At 44.7% G+C, this 18,605-nt stretch overlaps 1 protein-coding gene across 2 annotated transcripts in view; it reads right to left on the reverse strand.

Moving 5' to 3' along the window:
* COL4A6 (collagen type IV alpha 6 chain) overlaps window positions 1-18,605 on the reverse strand; it is an 847,824-nt gene that overhangs the window by 203,792 nt on the left and 625,427 nt on the right. For both annotated transcript variants that reach the window (XM_085608162.1, XM_085608161.1), the window contains 2 exons: window positions 14,027-14,098; window positions 11,226-11,333 (listed from right to left, as the gene is read on the reverse strand). In XM_085608162.1, the coding sequence (XP_085464288.1) occupies window positions 11,226-11,333; window positions 14,027-14,098 (180 nt within the window). The remainder of the gene's footprint in view (window positions 1-11,225; window positions 11,334-14,026; window positions 14,099-18,605) is intronic.

Here is an 18,605-nt window from a genome sequence, read left to right on the forward strand (position 1 = left end):
CAGAGAATTCCACATTTTAGCAGCTAGGTATGCGAAAGTTCTAGCACCGATTCCAGCTTTCCTGATCTTGGGATTTTATAGCAAGTTTAGCCTCAGACGATCTACGATTCCGACATGGCTCTCTTTCATGTGCGTCCATGTCAATCAGCAGTTTTATTTAGTTAACCGCCGGTGTTATCAGCAACTCTTCTAAGAGACAAACAGATGTTAAATTGATCAAGTATTTTCTTAAATGGTGCAGAGTGAGTAAAGAAGAAGGTATTTACGTTTGATACCAATCTTTCTGGTAGATACTCTATCTAAACGCAGATTCCTCACCTTGTGATCAATCTCCAGATATCAGACGGGATCCAGAACCTTCCAGATTAGGCCTCCTTCACACTGCTAGGGGTGTCGTATGGTTTAGCCCCAGAAACCCCAAAAAAGAGCAGATCGTCCACTCATTGTTTCTTGGTGCGATCAATATAGAAGCTCAATGCTCTTTTAGGAGCCAAACTAAGGAGTCTCTCTTCCTCCTTAGAAGGATGATGGGTAGCAAACAATGCCAGAAGGGTGAAGGTAGAGACAGCATGAAAAAGAGTAAACACTTTCAGAAGTAAGGAATAAACCAATTTATCAAAAAAGAAGGGGTGGATTGACATTAAGAACCTGAAGTTTGCCTTATACCTCTAGCCGAAGTTATAGCGATGCGAAAGACTGTCCTTAATGTCAGAAATCTCAAGAGACAATTATGTAACGGCTCAAAAGGGGTGGACATCAATAATGTGAGGACTAAGTTCAAGTCCCACTGCCGCATCACAAAGAATTTCAGTGAAAACAAATGTTGCAAACCTTTTTAAAAAAGCAGCATGTTCCTGACATTTTTCAGAGAGAGTGGCAGATATGCATACAGGACTCCTGAGATCCACTCTAGATGGAAGGTGTCTCAGAGGGAGAACTGCATTGTAAAAACCAGCGCATAGAAGTGCTGATACTGCGCTTTCGAAGCTGTGGCAAAAAGACTGAACCAAGGCTCCCCCCACTTCTGGAAGACAGCTTATGTCACCTCTGGGTGTAACTGCCATTTAGGTGCCAATGGCTGAGTCCATCCATCGTGGCGTTTAAAGAGTCTGCCACGTGGTTCACCACCAGAGAGATCGGGTCCAGCCACTTCCAGAGGTGCAGAGCCTTTCGGCACAGCAACCACAAGGCAGTGAATTGGTCCGTGAGAACCTGCACCAGCCTTACACTGATGGGGCAGGAAAGCCTTCAGCGCCAAGCAAATCACATTCAACTCCAACAAATTGATCTGTAGGTGAGTCTCTGCTCAAGACCACAGGCCTCTGATCTTCAACTTCCCCGGATGGCCACCCCAACCCAGTAGTTATGCATTCGTGACCACCGTGAGCTCTGAGTGGGATACGGTGCGGGTGCTGCCTCTGATGCAATCAAGGTCCAGTAGCCACCAGTACTGATTTTATTGTAGTCCTCTCAAAAATCTGAATATAGTCTGACAAATTTTCCTGATGTTTTGCCCACTGAGATGTGAGGTTCCACTGCAGAGCCCGCATGTGCCATCTGCCATGGGTCACCAGCAGGATGTAGGAGGTAACAACCCCAGCAGCCTCATAATCATCTGCATTGAGGTCCAGGACAGAAGCTGAAACATCAAGATCAGAACCTGAATGTCCTGGACACACTATTATCGGTGGAAGGCCAGAAACAGTACTGTGTTCAGAATAGCTCAGGTGTAGGGGAGCATCTGCAAAGGAGTCAGGTATGACTTTGGCTGGGAGATTTTAAACTCCAACTATGGCATGTCTGCAGGTGGTTGGCGGCATCCTGGGTCGAGCACGCCTTCAACAGCAAGTCTTTCAAAAAATAAGAGGCAACCCAATAACCTTGGGACCTGGGTAGGATAAGCTATAAAGACACAAGTGATCCCTATGGGGGAAGCGTAGCCCTTGACTTACCGGGCAATAGGTTACAAAAAACCTTTACTAGTAAGGCTTAGAAAGCGATATACAATGTTATTGTTATTTCATAATGAGATTTTCTTGTTGCAAACAAGAACTCTACTTATGGATCCATTTTAAAGTTAAGGTGCTGATGGCAGAGTAAAAGTGATAGTGTGAATAATTTGTGCACAAGTGCTATACATTATGCAAGTATTTACATGTGACTGAAAAGGCCATTCAGATGGAAAAGCAGACACTCCCATTGGGTGTGTTCAGAACCTAGATCAATTTAAAACAGTCCACTGTATTAGTTGTCTGTCATCATTTCGACCCATGAACACAATTATTCAGAGTAGGTTCATCATCAGAACGGAAAATATATAGAGGAGACACCTTAGAATAAAGGAATTTGATTGACATATGACCACTTTCACTGTGCCATCACACTCTTAGGAACACCTTACTAGTGAAAAGTTGTGTCAACAATTGCAGTGGAAGTCAAGGGTTACACTTCCCCATCAGGGACTACTTGTGTCTTTATAACTTCTACAGCAAGTCGTCATTGTAGGTGAAGGGTGGTACCCTCGACCTCTGTAAATGTGCTGCAACCACCACAATCACTTTCATGAACACCTGAGAGGCATTGGGGAAGTACTGCAAACAGAAAATGCTCCAGGCCACCATGAACAACGGGTAGCGCCTGTGGGCCTATAGGACAGGGATGTAAAAATAAGCATGCTGCAGTTCCAATGCAACTATCCTCTCAACTGCATCTAGGGCAGACAAGACCTGGGCTAGCGTGAGCATGATGAATATGTCCTTCTGCAGGAATGCATTGACAGGGTGCAGATCTGAAATATGATGAAGGCCTCATCCATCTTTCGCAGAAGGAAGGAGTTGAAGTGTTACAAGTCCTAGGGTTCTAGAACCCCCAGGTCTACATGGCTGTCGTTCCTAACACAAGCGTTGAAGGACTTAGTTAAGTGCACCCTTCACTGAAGAGGGAAGTCCAGTTTAACTACAGCCCCACACAATCCACTGAGAATTCCTCTGAGGGTGGTGTTTATGTTTTCTGAGTTAAAAGTCCAAAAAGAGTTCAGGAACACAGTGGTAATTCAAACCCAATTTAGTTATTAGAATAGTGCACTGAAGCATAGCACTAAGAAGGACATTGCATATTTGAAAGTGTTTATTTCTTAAAGTGTTTATTTCTGTGGTTTTATACAGCTGCTTACATATAATTAAAACAGCACGTATGCATGTTCCTAGCAGTGAGAATAAACACACTGCTAAAGAGACAATCGGTAGACCCCACCCAACTAGCAACCTACTTCTCTATCTTCCTCCAACCATTCCCCGCCAAGGCCCCAAAAAAACTCACTCACTACCTCAATGCCCACCAGCTCCTAGACACAATGCAATCAGGGTTAATGCCCAATCACAGCACAGAGACTGCTCTCAAAGCAGCCACAGATGGCATTAGTCTGATCCTCGACCATGGAGATACAGAGGCCTCATACTTCTTGACCTCTCAGCAGCCTTTCACATGGTCTCCCTCTCCACCATGATCAAAAGACTACATAAAACTGGCACCCAAGTACCCGCCCTCAACTGGATCTGCTCCTACATTACAGGGAGAACATAAAAGGTCAGCCTACCACCATAAACGTCGGAGGTCAAGAACCTCATATGTGGAGTTCCCAAGGATGATCACTCAGCCCAACGTTATTCAACATATATGGCGAACCTAACACACATCAACATACTCTCCTACGTTGACAAAACCCAACTGATACTCTTCGTGTTGGACAAAACCCCTGTAGAAAACTGGGTTTTTGCTGCAATAGTCCCCCCACTTTTTGACTGGTATTTGATGCAACATTGACTGAAGTGCACTGGGTTCCTGCTATCCAAGTCCCCTGTGCCAGTGTTCTTTCCCCAAAACAAGACAACTGGTCACTTGATCCCCAAGTAGCCAGGCATTTAGTAACTTTGTAAGTCCCTAGTAAATGGTACCCCTGGAACCCTCTGGTCCCCAAGAGCTGCAGCATATCTTGTGCCACTCTAAGGGACCCAGCACCAAACTCATAAAGACTGCCACTGCAAGCTATGCGACAAGGTGCTCTAAAAAGTGAAACATGACATGACACACACTTGTGTACCATGTCCCCAAACACTGCATAGAATATTTATGAGTCACCCCTACAGCGGGCCTTACAGCCCCAAGGCAGGGTGCATTATATTACATGTGTGGTCACATCTGCATGAGCAGATATGCGCCTATGTTGGCCAGTTCAATTCCAGACTGTACAAGTGAACAGGGAAGCCATTTAAAGGTATGTACTGGACACTGATCAAAATGGGTTTCCCAGCTACATAATAGCTTCACTGAAACCTAAAACCCAAATTGGCAAACCCTGCCCACATGTCAGCCCCTGATAAATGGTGCACTAGGTACCCAGGGCCTTATGACCAGGGAAGGCCCCTAAGGGCTGCAGCATTTATTGTGCCACCCTTAGAGGCCCTGCACCCTGACACAAACACACTGCCCTTGCAGGCTGAGTGTCTGGGTATAGAACAAAACAGAGAGTCGACATGGCACACATCCCTGTGTGCCATGCCCACAACACACACTGCCCTGGAATACATCAGCCACCCCTCTAGCTGGGTGCCCTATGCCAGTGGTGTGGGTACAGGAGCATGAGCCCTGTGCCCCTACAGTACCCAGGTCCATTCCTGGGCACTGTAAGTGCAGTGCTGCCATTTAAGAGTATATGGTGCTGGGAGATCATCAACACGAACTCCACAGCACCATGATGGCTCCACTGACGACTGAGAAGTTTGGTATCAAACTTCTCAGCACATTAAACCCGCACTGATGCCAGTGCAGGATTTAATGTACAATGCACGACAGAGGGCATCTTAGAGATGCCCCCTGAACCTAACCTACAATCCACGTCTTGTCTGAGGGACTGCCTAGGCTGCCACACAGCAGACATGTTGCTGGACCCCTGGGTAGAGAGCCATCCGCTCTCCTGGGCCTGCAACAATGCACATCCTGGGCGAGGTGCTAGGTCTCCTCCCCCAGGATGGCCACTTGCTGTACTCAGCAACTGGCCCCTACTGGTTCTAAACCCCACTCTGGCGGAAAGACTGGCCGGAATCCCCAAGGAAAGACAGGGGGTGTGCCAGCCTCTGCCAACCCCACCCCTCAGGTGGGGGAGGCGAGGTGAAGCAGATCTCCGGGCTCTCGCCATCTTGAAGATGGGGAGCCATGCCCAACCAGGAGTAGGCCACTGCCCCCCTCCCACAGGAGAGTGGCAGGATAGGGGGTGTACCCACCCCAGGGCAGGGACCCAGTGGTCCCAGCCCTTTACCTACCTGTAACGCCCCTAAATTTAGTATTTAGGGGCACCCTGAACCTTCCTTCCTTAGATCCAGATTCCGAAACAGCAAAGAAGATCAAGAAGCAAGAAGACCTGCTGTGCAGCAGCTAACAAGAGGAAGACAACAACTGCTTTGGCCTCAGCCCTACCGGCCTGTCGACCCTCGAATCTGCTCCTGCTCAAATTTGGCATCTCCCGTGGCCAGCAACCTCAAAAAACCCAGAGGACCTGGCTACCTTGGGACTCTAAGAATCTGGGACTCCCACGAGCAGTGGTACTGCTCAAAGCAAGTAACTGACCCCTGGCAGCAGCCAGGAACCGCGAACCCTGCACACTCTGCACACGCCAAGCCTGGCCTGTGCTGGAGTGGACAAAGACCACGAGGACGTCCACCCGGCGACTGTGACCCCGAATCCGACACCCAAGGACCCACCTCGACGCTCCTGATGACGCCTGCAGCCTCAGAACCAGGGACCCCCCCAACTGCGATCAACAGAGGGTAAGATTTCCCGACACCAAAAGGCACCCCTGCACCCGGCGCCCTGCGGCCCACTGTGCCCAACTCCTGGGTACCTACCTATCCTCCAACTACCCAGCTTACCATTTGAAGTGGTGGTCGCACCTGAAGAATCTTCGTCCCCGAGCTTGCAGCCTTTGTTCATTCTTGAGCTTCTCCATTGTAATCCATTGAGCGCCCAACGGCTCAAAAGCACCATGCACCCAGCCACCCGAGTGGCCCTGACAGTGCAACTCCTACTCTAACCTACTTCCCCATTTGCCCTGAGCAAGTGACCAGGAGCCCGGCTCCCATAGCCGCATGGCCTGCTAGCCAGCAGCCACCAACCACGGGCCCCCTGCCTCCCATAGGATAACATAGAGCCTATCTCACTCTGCACCCGGCTGCCCCTGTGCCGCTGAGGGTGTAACAACTGTACCTACCTGACCCTGGGAGACCCCTGAGTCTATGCCCAGAACCTTAACTCTGCCAGTCGAGTACTTACCCAAAAGCCTATAACTCCCTTTTCTTCCATAGGGTAACATTGACTGGTTCACTTGAAAATTCTGCTAAGTGTGGAGTTTCTAAACTTTAAAATATTCACCTAAAACCAACCGAGTAACAAAATCGAAAATACTCACCTGCTATTAGGGGAGATCCCAGTGCTGGATCTTGGTGCCCAGCACTGACCCTGAAAAGTAATTACAACCATACGTACCGCTAACTCAATTTTCCTCCATAGGAAACCATTGACTGTTTTTCTGTGAAATTTCTTCCAAGTGTCGATTTTTCCAAACTACAAATATTCTTTAAAAATTGTACCAACTGTGAAACCGTAATTACTTACCTGTTTTAGATAGATGTCCCAGTAATGAGCCTAGAAGCCCAGCACTGGATTACAAAAGTAACGAGAACATACTTTACCTGCAACTTAAACGCATTCTCTCAACTGCTTACAGGTGGTACACTAGTGCTGGATCCAGGGGATCCAACACTGAGCTAGGAAAAGTAACCATAACCCCACTTACCTGCTAAGTGAATTTCCTCCCATAGGATAACATTGGTGATTTTATTAGAAAAAGTTTCTAAATGTCAACTTATAAAATACCAAAATATTGCTTAAAAATCACAACAGCAACTAAAACGTATTTACTCACCTGTTTCAAGGAACTGTCCCAGGACTGAATCTAGGATCCAGTCCTGGAGTTAGAAAAGTAATCCTAAAAGTAATCAATTGCATTTCTTAGAATTTACCATTGAGGTCAATGTATAATTGTGTTTGAATCGTGTTGCCAATTGCAACAAACTGTAACTATTGCGTTCAAAAGACTATTGCCTATTGAAAAGTATTTTAACTAAAGCATCTCATTCTGAGAAAGTATATTTTGATACCTATTGTTGGCTCTAAAATAAAACAATCATATATTTTTATATACAAACCATTGGCCTAGAGTTCAGTTCTTGAGTGTGTGAGACCATTTGCTGACTGAGTGTGTACACCAAATGCTTTACACTGTCCTCTGATACTGCCTTACTGCTCGACCAAGCTACCACTTTAGAGAATAAGGTTATATCTAACTTTAGCTTCTGCCAAACCTCTGGGGGCTGTGGACTCTGTACACACTGTACCTATTTGGGAACAGTATATACAGAGCCACTTTCCTACAATGACTGGAAGTCCAGTCTGGCCAGACTCTGGGGTGTGCTCTGTTCTTGTGGGCACCATCACCTCCTCCGGACTCTGGCCGTTGGGAGCGGGTGCAGAGGTGGTTTGAGGCATCGGGTGGCGGCAGTCGAAGACTCACTGCTTTGTCTTTGTTTTTGCTGCAGAGGGCCAAACACGACAGCTGGGTCACTCAAGATATGGGTTGCAGCGTCTGAAATTCCTCGATGTGCAGTTCAGCTTTCCTCTGCGCTGGTGTCCGGTCTGGACACATTAAGCCTTGGCTGCTGCAAGGGGTCCAGTTCCCTTGGTATTGGTGGTTTTGGTCCTGGTCGGTCCTGGCATCCCCACACTTGGAGGGCTGATGGATCTGACCTGTTCCTAGATCTGACCTGTTCCTGAGCAGCTGTTGTGTTGGTAGTCCCGGTGGGCAGCAGATCGGTGAGTCTTGCTCCTTTGGTGCGTGAGTCTGCAGGGGAGCAGCTCCTCCACCTCAAAGGGAGTTTCTCTGGCTATTGGCAAAGCACTGGCAGCAATCCGGGTGCTTGGAGTCTACACAGCAACAGGACAATTTGGTTGCTCCACGAGGTGTAGAAGGCAGGCTGGCAGGTTTGACGACAAGTCAGTAATCCTCCTCGGGTCAGCAGTCTTCTTTGTCCACTTCTTCTTTTGTGTCCCTCAAAATCAAATCTGAAGTCCTTCTATAAGGGAGTCCCCTAAATACTCAATTTAGGGGTGTTAAGGGGAGTGAGGGATGGTAGCCAATGGGCTACTTTCCCCTGGGGTCACTCCACCCCCCTAGATGACCATCACCTGTCCCAGAGTTCCTAATTCCACCACAAAGAAGATGGTGGAATTTCTAAATTTGTGTTCACTTCAGGCTTGGTCACCCTTCAGGTGTGTCCAACACGTCTCCTGCATAGCTAATTTTCCCACCTGTCCTGGGGCCCAATGGGCCCAGGGCAGGGGGTTGGCATCCATCCTAAATGGGGAAGCCTTTGTTTGCATATCAAAGGTGGCAGAGGCCTTTGAGGCTTCCTGCCTTGATATGCTGATTTTCCAGCCAGCCTTCCTAGGGGAGGATGTGATAACACCTCTCCCCAGAGCAGGCATTGTTTCTGTCCTCTGTGAGCAGAGCTCTCACTTCCTAGGGGGTCAGAAACTTGTCTGTGGTGGCAGGCTAAACTGGACCAGTCAGCAAGCACACTAGAAGGCTAGTAGGGTTCAGGGGTACCTCTACGGTACCATCTGGGTGCATGTATTAATAAATCCATCAGTGGAATCAGTGTGGGTTTATTAATATGAAGTGTTTGATACCAAACATTATAGGTTTCAGTGAAGCTATTATGTAGCTGGGGAACTGGTTTTAACCAGTGCCCAGTGCATACCTTAAGATGGCTTCCCTGTTCACTTGAACAGTCAGTAATTGAACTGGCCAGCACAGGGAGATGCGGACATGTCCTCACACGTAATATAATGCCTCAGGTTGTAAGGCCTGTTGTAAGGGTAACATACAAATATCACATGCAGTTTTAGGGTACATAGCACAAAAGTGTGTGCCATGTCTTGTTTTCACTTTTAAGAGCACCTTGTCACCCGGCCTGCAGTGGCAGTTCATATGTGTTTGGTGCTCTGTCCCTCAGATTGCCACAAGTTATGCTGCAGCTCATTGGGACCCTCTTTAGTACCATTGCCTTAGGTACCAGAGGTACCACGTATTAGGGACTTACAGAGGTGCTAAAGACCTGGTCACTTGGGGATCAAGTGACCAGTTGTCTTGTTTTGGGGAAAGAACACTGGTACTGGGAAAATGGTTAGCAGGAGCCCATGTACACTTCAGTCAAAGTTGCATCAAATACTAGTCAAAAAGTGGGGAGACTACTGCAACAAAAACCTTGTCCCTGCTGTCCTCAAGGTCTCTTGGATCTGAAAACCTCTGTGATGAAAGGGCTGAAAAGACTGATGTGCTTAGGGAGGGGTTTGGTATTGATGAACTGGGATCTCTAACGTAGCGTAGTTAGTAAAATTACCTTGTTGGGGCAGAAATGCACCATTGGTCTGCTTCTGCTATCTTTAAAGCACTCAACTGCAAGGTACCCTGTCATATTAAAGGGTGAAATTTCCCTTACACACTGGAGAAATTATGTTTGAAATAGACTGGTCAAGGACCATGGAGAAGCTCCAGAACTGCAACTGAAGGAGTGGAAAGAAATTAACTGACGTCAACATGCAGGGGGGGTGCTTATATACTGCTTCACTCGTCACTGTTGGAGCAAAATTACATTGGCACAGATTTGCACATGCCAACTAGCAACATGCAGGAGAACCACTCTGAACATTTCTGGATCGAGTCTAGCAGAGTTCCAGAGAGTAGGCACTGTTGCCAAGGTCATGAACTCTTTCTGATAGATTTATAGTTGCATCTACCTGCACTGTGTATCAGCAACAAAGCCTGGAAATATTAGCATAAGTAGAGTGTGTTTCAGTTCCACCAGTTTCATAACTATAGTGACACTGTAATCGAAGAGTTTAAGCACTATGATGTTGGTCTTCAACAGTCAATGTAGCAGACACAGACCTAAACGGCATCCTATATGCCCTCTTCACATATTCATCATGCCTAGAGAGGTAGAGCGATGAAAGATGCCCCTCAAAACAATACATCACTCCTGTGAATGGCACCTCTACAGCTGGGCAAAAAACATTTACATCTTGATGTTCACTGCTAGGCCCATGTTTCCCATCACCACCATCTTCCAATCAAGCATGACCAGAGCTCCTCTCATTACTCTTTGGCACTCCACGACACCGCAAGTCTCCTTTTCCAATTGCTTTTAACATCTTTGTATTTACGGAATACCATCTTCCCCGTCTTTACTGCTGAGTTGAGGCCCATCACTTTTTGTTCCAATACCAACTTCATTCCACCATTGCAGAGGATTTATGTGCTTTCCTCAGCTCCTTTCTAATGAAATCAGCTACTGCCATCATCTCCTTCTGACCCTGAGCTAGCTCCCAGTCATACCAGTCATAGTCTTGCCACCTTCTTCGTCTGTGTCCTTCATGCGGGTGAGTGGGCATGAACAAAGCCCTCTTTCTCACCATTTTGGTAATTTTTTAACATTGCTTTTTCAGTGTTCTGGTTCTGTCATCACTAAGTGGTCTGGGTCGAAGCAGGGTTTGGTTAAGGCAACTGCCAACTTGGGGAGCATTTCGTGGTCAGCCCAATCTTTCGCCGACAGGTATACCCGAGGACACAGGAGTATTGTTGGTCTTAGTCCAACCACGCTAACCAGCTGCACCTGTCCCTCAGTGCTTCCTTGAGGAGCTGTTTGTCGATGGCTCAAGGCCAGTTAAATCCCTAGAGCCAGCTCGCTCCCACTAGAAGGCTGGAATGATAATTGTTGCCCACAAAACAGTGGCCACTGTGTTTGCAGCTAGACACTTCCAATTTTATATTTTTTCAACTAGGTAATTACTTCAATAAAACATGCTTATTAAATTATAACATAAAACAAACAATAACATGCGGATGAAGAGGAGTAATTAGAAGATCATTTCTTAGGATCACATTTCAAATATTAGTGCAGACATGGTTGCAGATTTGGAAAACCAAAAATCAAAGGTGGAATTGATATTTTACATTTAGACCCAGAACTGTATATTTTCATTCTGAAAATGAGGGGACAATTGATATCAATATCTATAACAACTTATCGATTGGTGGTGATCTTCATACTAACCTGGAGGCCCTGGTATTCCGAGTAGACCTGGATCTCCTGGCTGTCCTTTGGATCCGCCAAATCCTGGTAGGCCTGGAATGCCTGGAAAACCCTTGCTACCCTTCGAGCCTGAAGGAAAGTAAAGACACAAGTTCAGGGCACAAATCAAGGTGACTTTTTAATAATTCACATGGACTACAGTTGATTATCAATCAACTGTATTTCATGCAGTGGAATTGTCTGCTTTCATGTTATTCTCCCGGTCTGCTAAATATGCTTACAATGCTTCTAAACTGCATTACAGTCTCCAGCCTCCACTGAAGCTGTACAGCTCATTACTAACACCTCTATGGACAGTTTCACACAGCATTAAAGTCCTCTGTACAACGAGTATGAAAGACACTTTGGACAATTGCACTGCTATCGGAAGCCACCCTGTCAATGCTATGGATATTATGTAGACTTTTCCTTTAAATTCCTATGTAAGTGTGTCTGTATTCTTATGTGACTTTTCCGATTTTATTGGGGTGTCTAATGAAAATAAGGACATGCATGCAGATACATGTATGACCATATCAAATACTGTTATTTTAACTTATACTATTATTATTATGTATTATTCATACTACTGCATGATGTTTCCTTTTGAGAAACATAAAATGTAAATAGCTTCATATGAAACTGCCTAACATTTCTGGTCCAACATATTTAGTACGGCTTAACAATCTGTATTTCTTTTAATGTACAGTAAATACGTACATGAGCTGGTTATTTAAGGCAGTTGTACTTCTCTAAAAATGTATATCTATACAAATGTGGAAAACGTTTTAATGCTTCACTCATTAAGTAGGTGCCTCAAATATGTGTTCATACATGTGATGACAGATCATATAGATAAGACTTGCCAAATTATCTATTTATTGAAACAAGTCGACACAACATGGAGACGTCTATTTAATACATAAAGGATCAAAATTCAATTTTTATATGTTGATGTAAACTGCATGTAAGACAGATTTTGAATCCACTTTTAGTCACTGGGATGCACAATGTCACCAAACAGTTATATTTTTTTTACACAAGAAAAAGAGAACATAGTTATTTAAATTAAATTATCTCTATTAAAAGTGCATCTAAACAAATTACATTGCCTGATCTCATAGTGCCCCAGAGTTTGTAGTAAAATTAATATTTTCTAAAGCAATTTGTTTTGAAGACTCAGACTATTCCATAACTAACATTTTAAAATGAATAAATCCCTAAATGTCCAAGTATCTTTTCTCTAATTAATATATCCACGATTTGTTCATATGATCACTGTGGTCCCTTATAGTAATAAGAAACAGATTAAATACTTGGAGCATTGTTTGACTGTGTGAAAGATAAGTGCACTTAAACGTATTAGGACTAGGGCTACATATGTCTATCTTATACTCTCGAAGTCATTGAAGAAAAGTGGCAGCACTCCTGCAATTCAGTGGTCCCTGTTCACCACAGTTTAAGATGATCAGGCCATGAACAGAGTGAAGATTATCCTTAATGAAGTATTGCATGAAAAGACAATCCAAAATGTGGTGAAACGATTTGCTCACAGATATGGATCTACTCAGAAAACCTTCGTAAGTTACAAGAAGAGTGTAAGTAAGTGCTTCATTTGTAAAATAATATGTGCCAAGGCCTTGACCAGGAGGCCTCTGTTGCTTGCCCTGGTCATCGCTGCCAAAACAGCTACTATCCATCTCTCTCACCTGAAAGTGAGACAGTTTAGATTATTCCTGGTCCCCAAAGCCAAAGGATTGGCTGGGGAGGCAGGTATTAGTACTTTTTAGTGTACAATGTATTCATAAACAACAGTTGTTCTCTCATATCTAAATTAAATGAGTAGCTCCACCATGTGGCAGACTGTCAGAAATACGGTGTTGGCAATCAAGTGCCGATGCCGAGCACCGGAAACCACTGGCTCAAATCAAGCACTGGGTAAGACAAAAATGCAAGTAGACGAACCACACTGTGGTATTATTAGGATGTTTCTTAACTCTTGTATGGTTTCTTTCGTATTTGTCCGCATGCTTTTTGGTATGGTATGTTCTACTAGAATGTGGTGAGCAGGGAAGACAGTGGCTGTTCGGAACTGCTACAGCTGGCATAGTGTGGCTGGTGCTTCTCTTTCTTACCAACAAAGAAGTGGATTTATTTTTCTTCAGTCTGCTTTCTTATTTTCGCACAAATCCCAAAACATAATTGACTTAATATGTCTTACCTGCAAAACACTGCTAAGATTCAGTATATAAGCTTTGAAACAGCGAGGGCACTCCTGTGGAACAATCTCCCTGCCCAAGGGAAACTGATGAAAAACCTTTGCCATTTTTTTTTGCAATTTTACTTAAAAAGAAAAACTTTCTCAAGTTTATTTTTTTGGGCATATATTTTTTTATCTATACCTTTGTACCATATAATTGCCGATTAAATAGCACTGTGTCAACCATTAGTGCAGAAATTTAGGGTTTTTGTTCGTCTGGGGTGCATTACATTTAAATATTTCTGTATTCATTTAGTGATATTTTTATATGATATATGTGGCATATGGAGTTATCAAATACACAATTTTTTATGAAGCATTCGGAAGGTTTTACCAATTTTACCATACAAGTTATAACACACAATATACACTAAAATCTTAAAATTTTAAAATCACTCATTGAAGGAGTGGCATGCAGTATCATAGAAAGTAGTAGCCCAACGATAAATGTACAAGATTAACTATATGATGCCCATACATGCAAAACACTGTAAATGAGAAGACATAACAGCTATTGGCATACCTGGTGATCCCGGGACACCTGGGGATCCAGGCAAGCCAGGTTCTCCAGCAATAACGCATGGCAACGTGAAACCTACATAGAAAGCAGTAAGTTAGCATATGCTTGTAATTCATCCTTTCACTCTGGTATCCATGAAAAGTAAATCCAACAATCGTAGACAAAGGTATCAGAACACAACCAAATACAAAATGGTTTTAAGCCATGATATAAAAATTTGATCTTAAAGTGATTTTCACAAGACTGTCAGGTCCAAACCTGGGATATCCAGTCAAAGGATCAACTAGGGCTCAGTGTCAAGAAAAAAACACTACTGTGCGTTTGAAGACCGGTTTACTGCTTATGCTCCTAAATGACCTTAAGTAGCTTTAATACGTCCATGTAGTTTCTGCTGTTTCATCTCTATTGTGAGGTTACGTTTTAATATTAAAATTGAAAGCACACTGTATGTAGGGATTTGCAAAGCTTTAACTTTTCCCAGGAAGTCATGAACTTGTCCCTTACTAATCTTCACTTACATTCCTTAGCAAACAAGTTGGTGTCCATCAGGTCCTTGGGCTTTACTCTCTATGAGAAAAACTCCAAGTGACGACGTACATGCTCTGAAGGACCTGCCTCTCATATCAATTGTTAGGTAACAGCCACTGGTTTACTTTACGGATTACCCAGCTACAACTCTGAACTGTGGTGTGATAAGAGGTGAAGATTGTGGTGATGAGACAATATATCCATGGACAGAAGAACCAATGGAGAGAACTATCTTTACCACGCAACTAACTCCTTTCTCACAATCCTTTTTCAATTTGGCAACACTGTCCTTACAGGTCCCAAGCAGGATGAGAACCTGAAAAACTGTGTGCTCAGGCAGAGCTACTGGGCATGGAGGTGCTCGGCTATGATGACTATAAGGCTCCACGCCACTGGCCACCATGCTTGCAACTCTTGTCATGTTGTTATAACCACTGGTAATAGAAAAGGAAATATCATTCCAACAGTTTTAAAGTCAAGCAAGACCGCAACTCCCAAAGATTTATCAACTTGTAAAGCAAAGATTGAAATATAGTATCTCCTGGTCATCCTAACAAACACAGCCAGTCCCATTAACCTTCAATCCTGAATGTATTATCAAAATAATTGTTTTATAATTAATAGAACAAATGTGAAGAAGTTCAGTCTCACAACAGACATCTACAAAACAGCAACTGTGTGGTTTTCTTCACTCATTTTTTAAAATTATGCTTGTTATTTGCACCTGTAGTGAGGATAAGGACACACCTACAGACATTGCTAAGTTAGCATAAGTTGGACGCCATTTTGCCGCTTTTGCTCACGTTACTACATGGCCCATTTCTGGTAAACACTTTGCTTGCTTGCTTTCACATGAGAACTGTCTGCATTTCATGTAATTGGTTGAACACTCTGCCCCTTGTCTGAACAGTGTGTTCAAGGTAAAAAAAAACAACGAGCTCTGTTGAATTACTTTGGTCAGTCTCACGTCCCTAACCATAACATAGAACACAGCTGCAACCCTGGAAATCTGGTGCTTTTAATATTGCTGTGCATGCATGTTAAGGCACTTGAAGAAAACGCTCTCCAGGATAGAAGAGCTGGGCTTGTCTGGAGATGTAAATTCCTGCATCTGAACTCGGAGGTATGGGGTCCCCTGACAAAGTCTGGAGGTCTTCTAAAAATATAATAAACTAGCGTCTAGCAAAGGGAGGGTAGCAAGGCGGTATAGTCACTATCATTATAATATGATTTCTACTTTTGTTCTATATGGAATTGTAACCATGCTGATTTGTTTGATCCTATACATTTTGCTGCTAGTACTGGCTCGTGTATTGCATTATAGAGCACGTTAGTTAAAATTTACTATACTTTGACTCTATTTACTCATGTTGTGGACAAGTACGAGAGTTGGAACGAAAGAGTGTTCTTGTTCCCACGTATCCTGAGAAAGGAGGGAGTAACATGTTCTAGGATGTCTAATCATTGGTAGCTTCGCAGTAGTACGGAGAACGAATGAGACACTATAGCTAGCCGGATAGGGGATCTGGGTACCGAGGTGGGTATTTTGGTACACCACTACACGCTGAAGTCCTGGTTTCCTGCACATAGTTCTGTATATGTGTAGAATCCCTGCAACATGGCGCACCTAACGTTTGGTCTAGTTCTTAATTGCGAGACGCTTTAGTAGTTCTTGTGCTTGTCCATGATACCCTCGCTTCTGTTTTCCGGTAAACAGCTGTGATGGCATAACCTACTTATATTGATGTGTTTATAGGTTTTTCTTCAAGCTTGGTCATAAAAAGGTTTTATAGTTACTATTGAGTTACTTATCCATTGCTCTGCCACGCTTTAAGTTGTTCAGCTTTTTCTCGATATGGCCGAAGTCGATATAGCGGCACATAGCCGCAGGGCCCTCCATCATCATTTGACCGCTTTTGGAGTGCCCAACGCGGGTCTCACACTCATTTTTAGGTCGAGCCTAGCACAGCGCACATGCGCTGCTCAGCTTGACTCTAAGTAAGGGGTTTCAGAAATACACCACATGCTCGCGCGTGTGCTTGTAGTTTTGCCCCAGGCTATTGGCCTTTGCATGCGTCTTTTTAACAAAGACAGCACGCAATTGGCCAAAGCCTCTTTTTGTCCCACCCATGTGCACGCCCACGGCCTAATGCTTGCGGTTAAGCGCAGCAGCAGCATATGTTTCCAATTATCGTGCCCAGACGCGGGCGTGATAATTGGAAACATATGCTGCTGGTCGCAACCGCGCGCACACACCAGCAGCTCCCGCATCTCAGGGGCGACATGTGTTTTAAATGATCGTGCCCTGGTGCTCGCTCTCGTGCGCACCATTCGGAGGCATGTATTTTTTTTTTTTTTACAGTGCTGATTTACTTTAATTCGGAGTGCGGCGCCGATTTAGGCTCACTGCGCTCCGTTTATTTTTATTTTTTTAATATTTAGCAGCAGTCGCGGGACGCCAGAACTTGTTCCCAGCTGCCCTCCTTTCGAGCGAGAGGGCGCAGTATAAGTACCCTGCTTTTCAACCCTGGTAGTCCGTTGCAACAATGAGGACCTTGCACAAAATGCTCCTGCTGGGCCTCCGTGCCGTCGGAGTCTCCACGCGGAGGGTAAGTGTGGCCTTTTATAGAAGAGTAAATGTACAACACTTTTCCAGTTCTGCACCTGCCGTTTCCATGATGGGGCTCTGAAGGCTCCACATACACTGCTCCGCGGGCAGGAGGGGATGTGCCCTTACGCTGTTGATCCTTGTAGTGTGGTTTAACCCCTCCCTGCAGTAAAGGCAGGCAGTTGCACAGAGCTGGTGATCTATTACTGTATTATAATTGGTATTGTGTTTACGGTTCATCCTGATTGAAACCGCACACAAGTCTACCCTGTTTTCAAAGTAAACTATTTTGTGAGGCGCGATCACTGAACCAGAAGGGTACGATTAGCTGATAGCACACGCAGTTGTGTGTGGTGTGCCTCTGATTTTATTGGGGATTTTCCCTCATTGAGGCAAGGAGGAGGATCATGTGCAGCAAATAGTTGTATCTTTTGTTCCAAGTATAACTATCCATATGTGTATTCATACTTCCCCCGCTGTCCTTGTTAGCCCGAGTTTCAGACCAACGTTTTGCAAATGCGTATGCATTTTAGTTCTTAGAAGTTAATTGTGTGTGTCAAATGCTGAAAGGTTCCATTTCTCTATTGTTTGACAATTGTGTTGTTCTGCAAGTGAATATTAATTGCCTTGGGACCCAGAAATCTATGTTCTACTTTGAGAAGTAGCTTTATTAAGTCGTATTAATTTACTAATTTTGACAATGAAACTGGCAAGAAAACACAGAGAGACGTTGTGAATCTGATGGATACAACTTGTACATTGTATTGTACATCATGCAGAAAGCGACAAATCTTTAGCTTCAGTTCTCATGATAGCTAATAAATAGATGAAAAGGGGGGGGTAAAAAAAAGCTGAAACTTTAATGCACGTTTGGGGCCAGTTAGTCAATCAATCAATCAATCAATCAAAACATTTGTAAAGCGCACTACTTTCCCGTGAGGGTTTCTAGGCGCTGAGGGGGCGGGCAGGAGGGGGGTGCTGCTGCTACTGGTCGAAGAGCCAGGTCTTGAGTCGTATTCGGAAGGTCAGCAGGTCTTCGGTTTGTCGTAGGTAGACGGGGAGGGTGTTCCAGGTTTTGGCGGTGCGGTGGGAGAAGGACCTGCCTCCGGATGTGGTTCTGCGGATGTGCGGGACCGTTGCCAGGGCGTGGTCAGCAGAGCGGAGTTTCCTGTTGGGTACGTAGAAGGAGAGTCGACTGTTGAGATAGGCTGGGCCGGTTTTGTGGAGTGCCTTGTGTGCGTGGACCAGGAGCTTGAAGGAGATTCTTCTGTCGATGGGGAGCCAGTGCAGGTTCCTCAGGTGGAGGGTGATGTGGTCGCGGCGCGGGATGTCGAGGATTAGGTGTGCAGATGCGTTCTGGATTCTTTGCAGTCTGTTGATGAGCTTGGTCGAGGCTCCGGCGTAGAGGGCGTTTCCGTAGTCGAGTCCGCTGCTGACTACGGCCTG

The sequence above is a fragment of the Triturus cristatus genome, chromosome 5_2, assembly GCF_964204655.1.
Source record: "Triturus cristatus chromosome 5_2, aTriCri1.1, whole genome shotgun sequence".
In the NCBI taxonomy this organism is placed as follows: domain Eukaryota; kingdom Metazoa; phylum Chordata; class Amphibia; order Caudata; family Salamandridae; genus Triturus; species Triturus cristatus.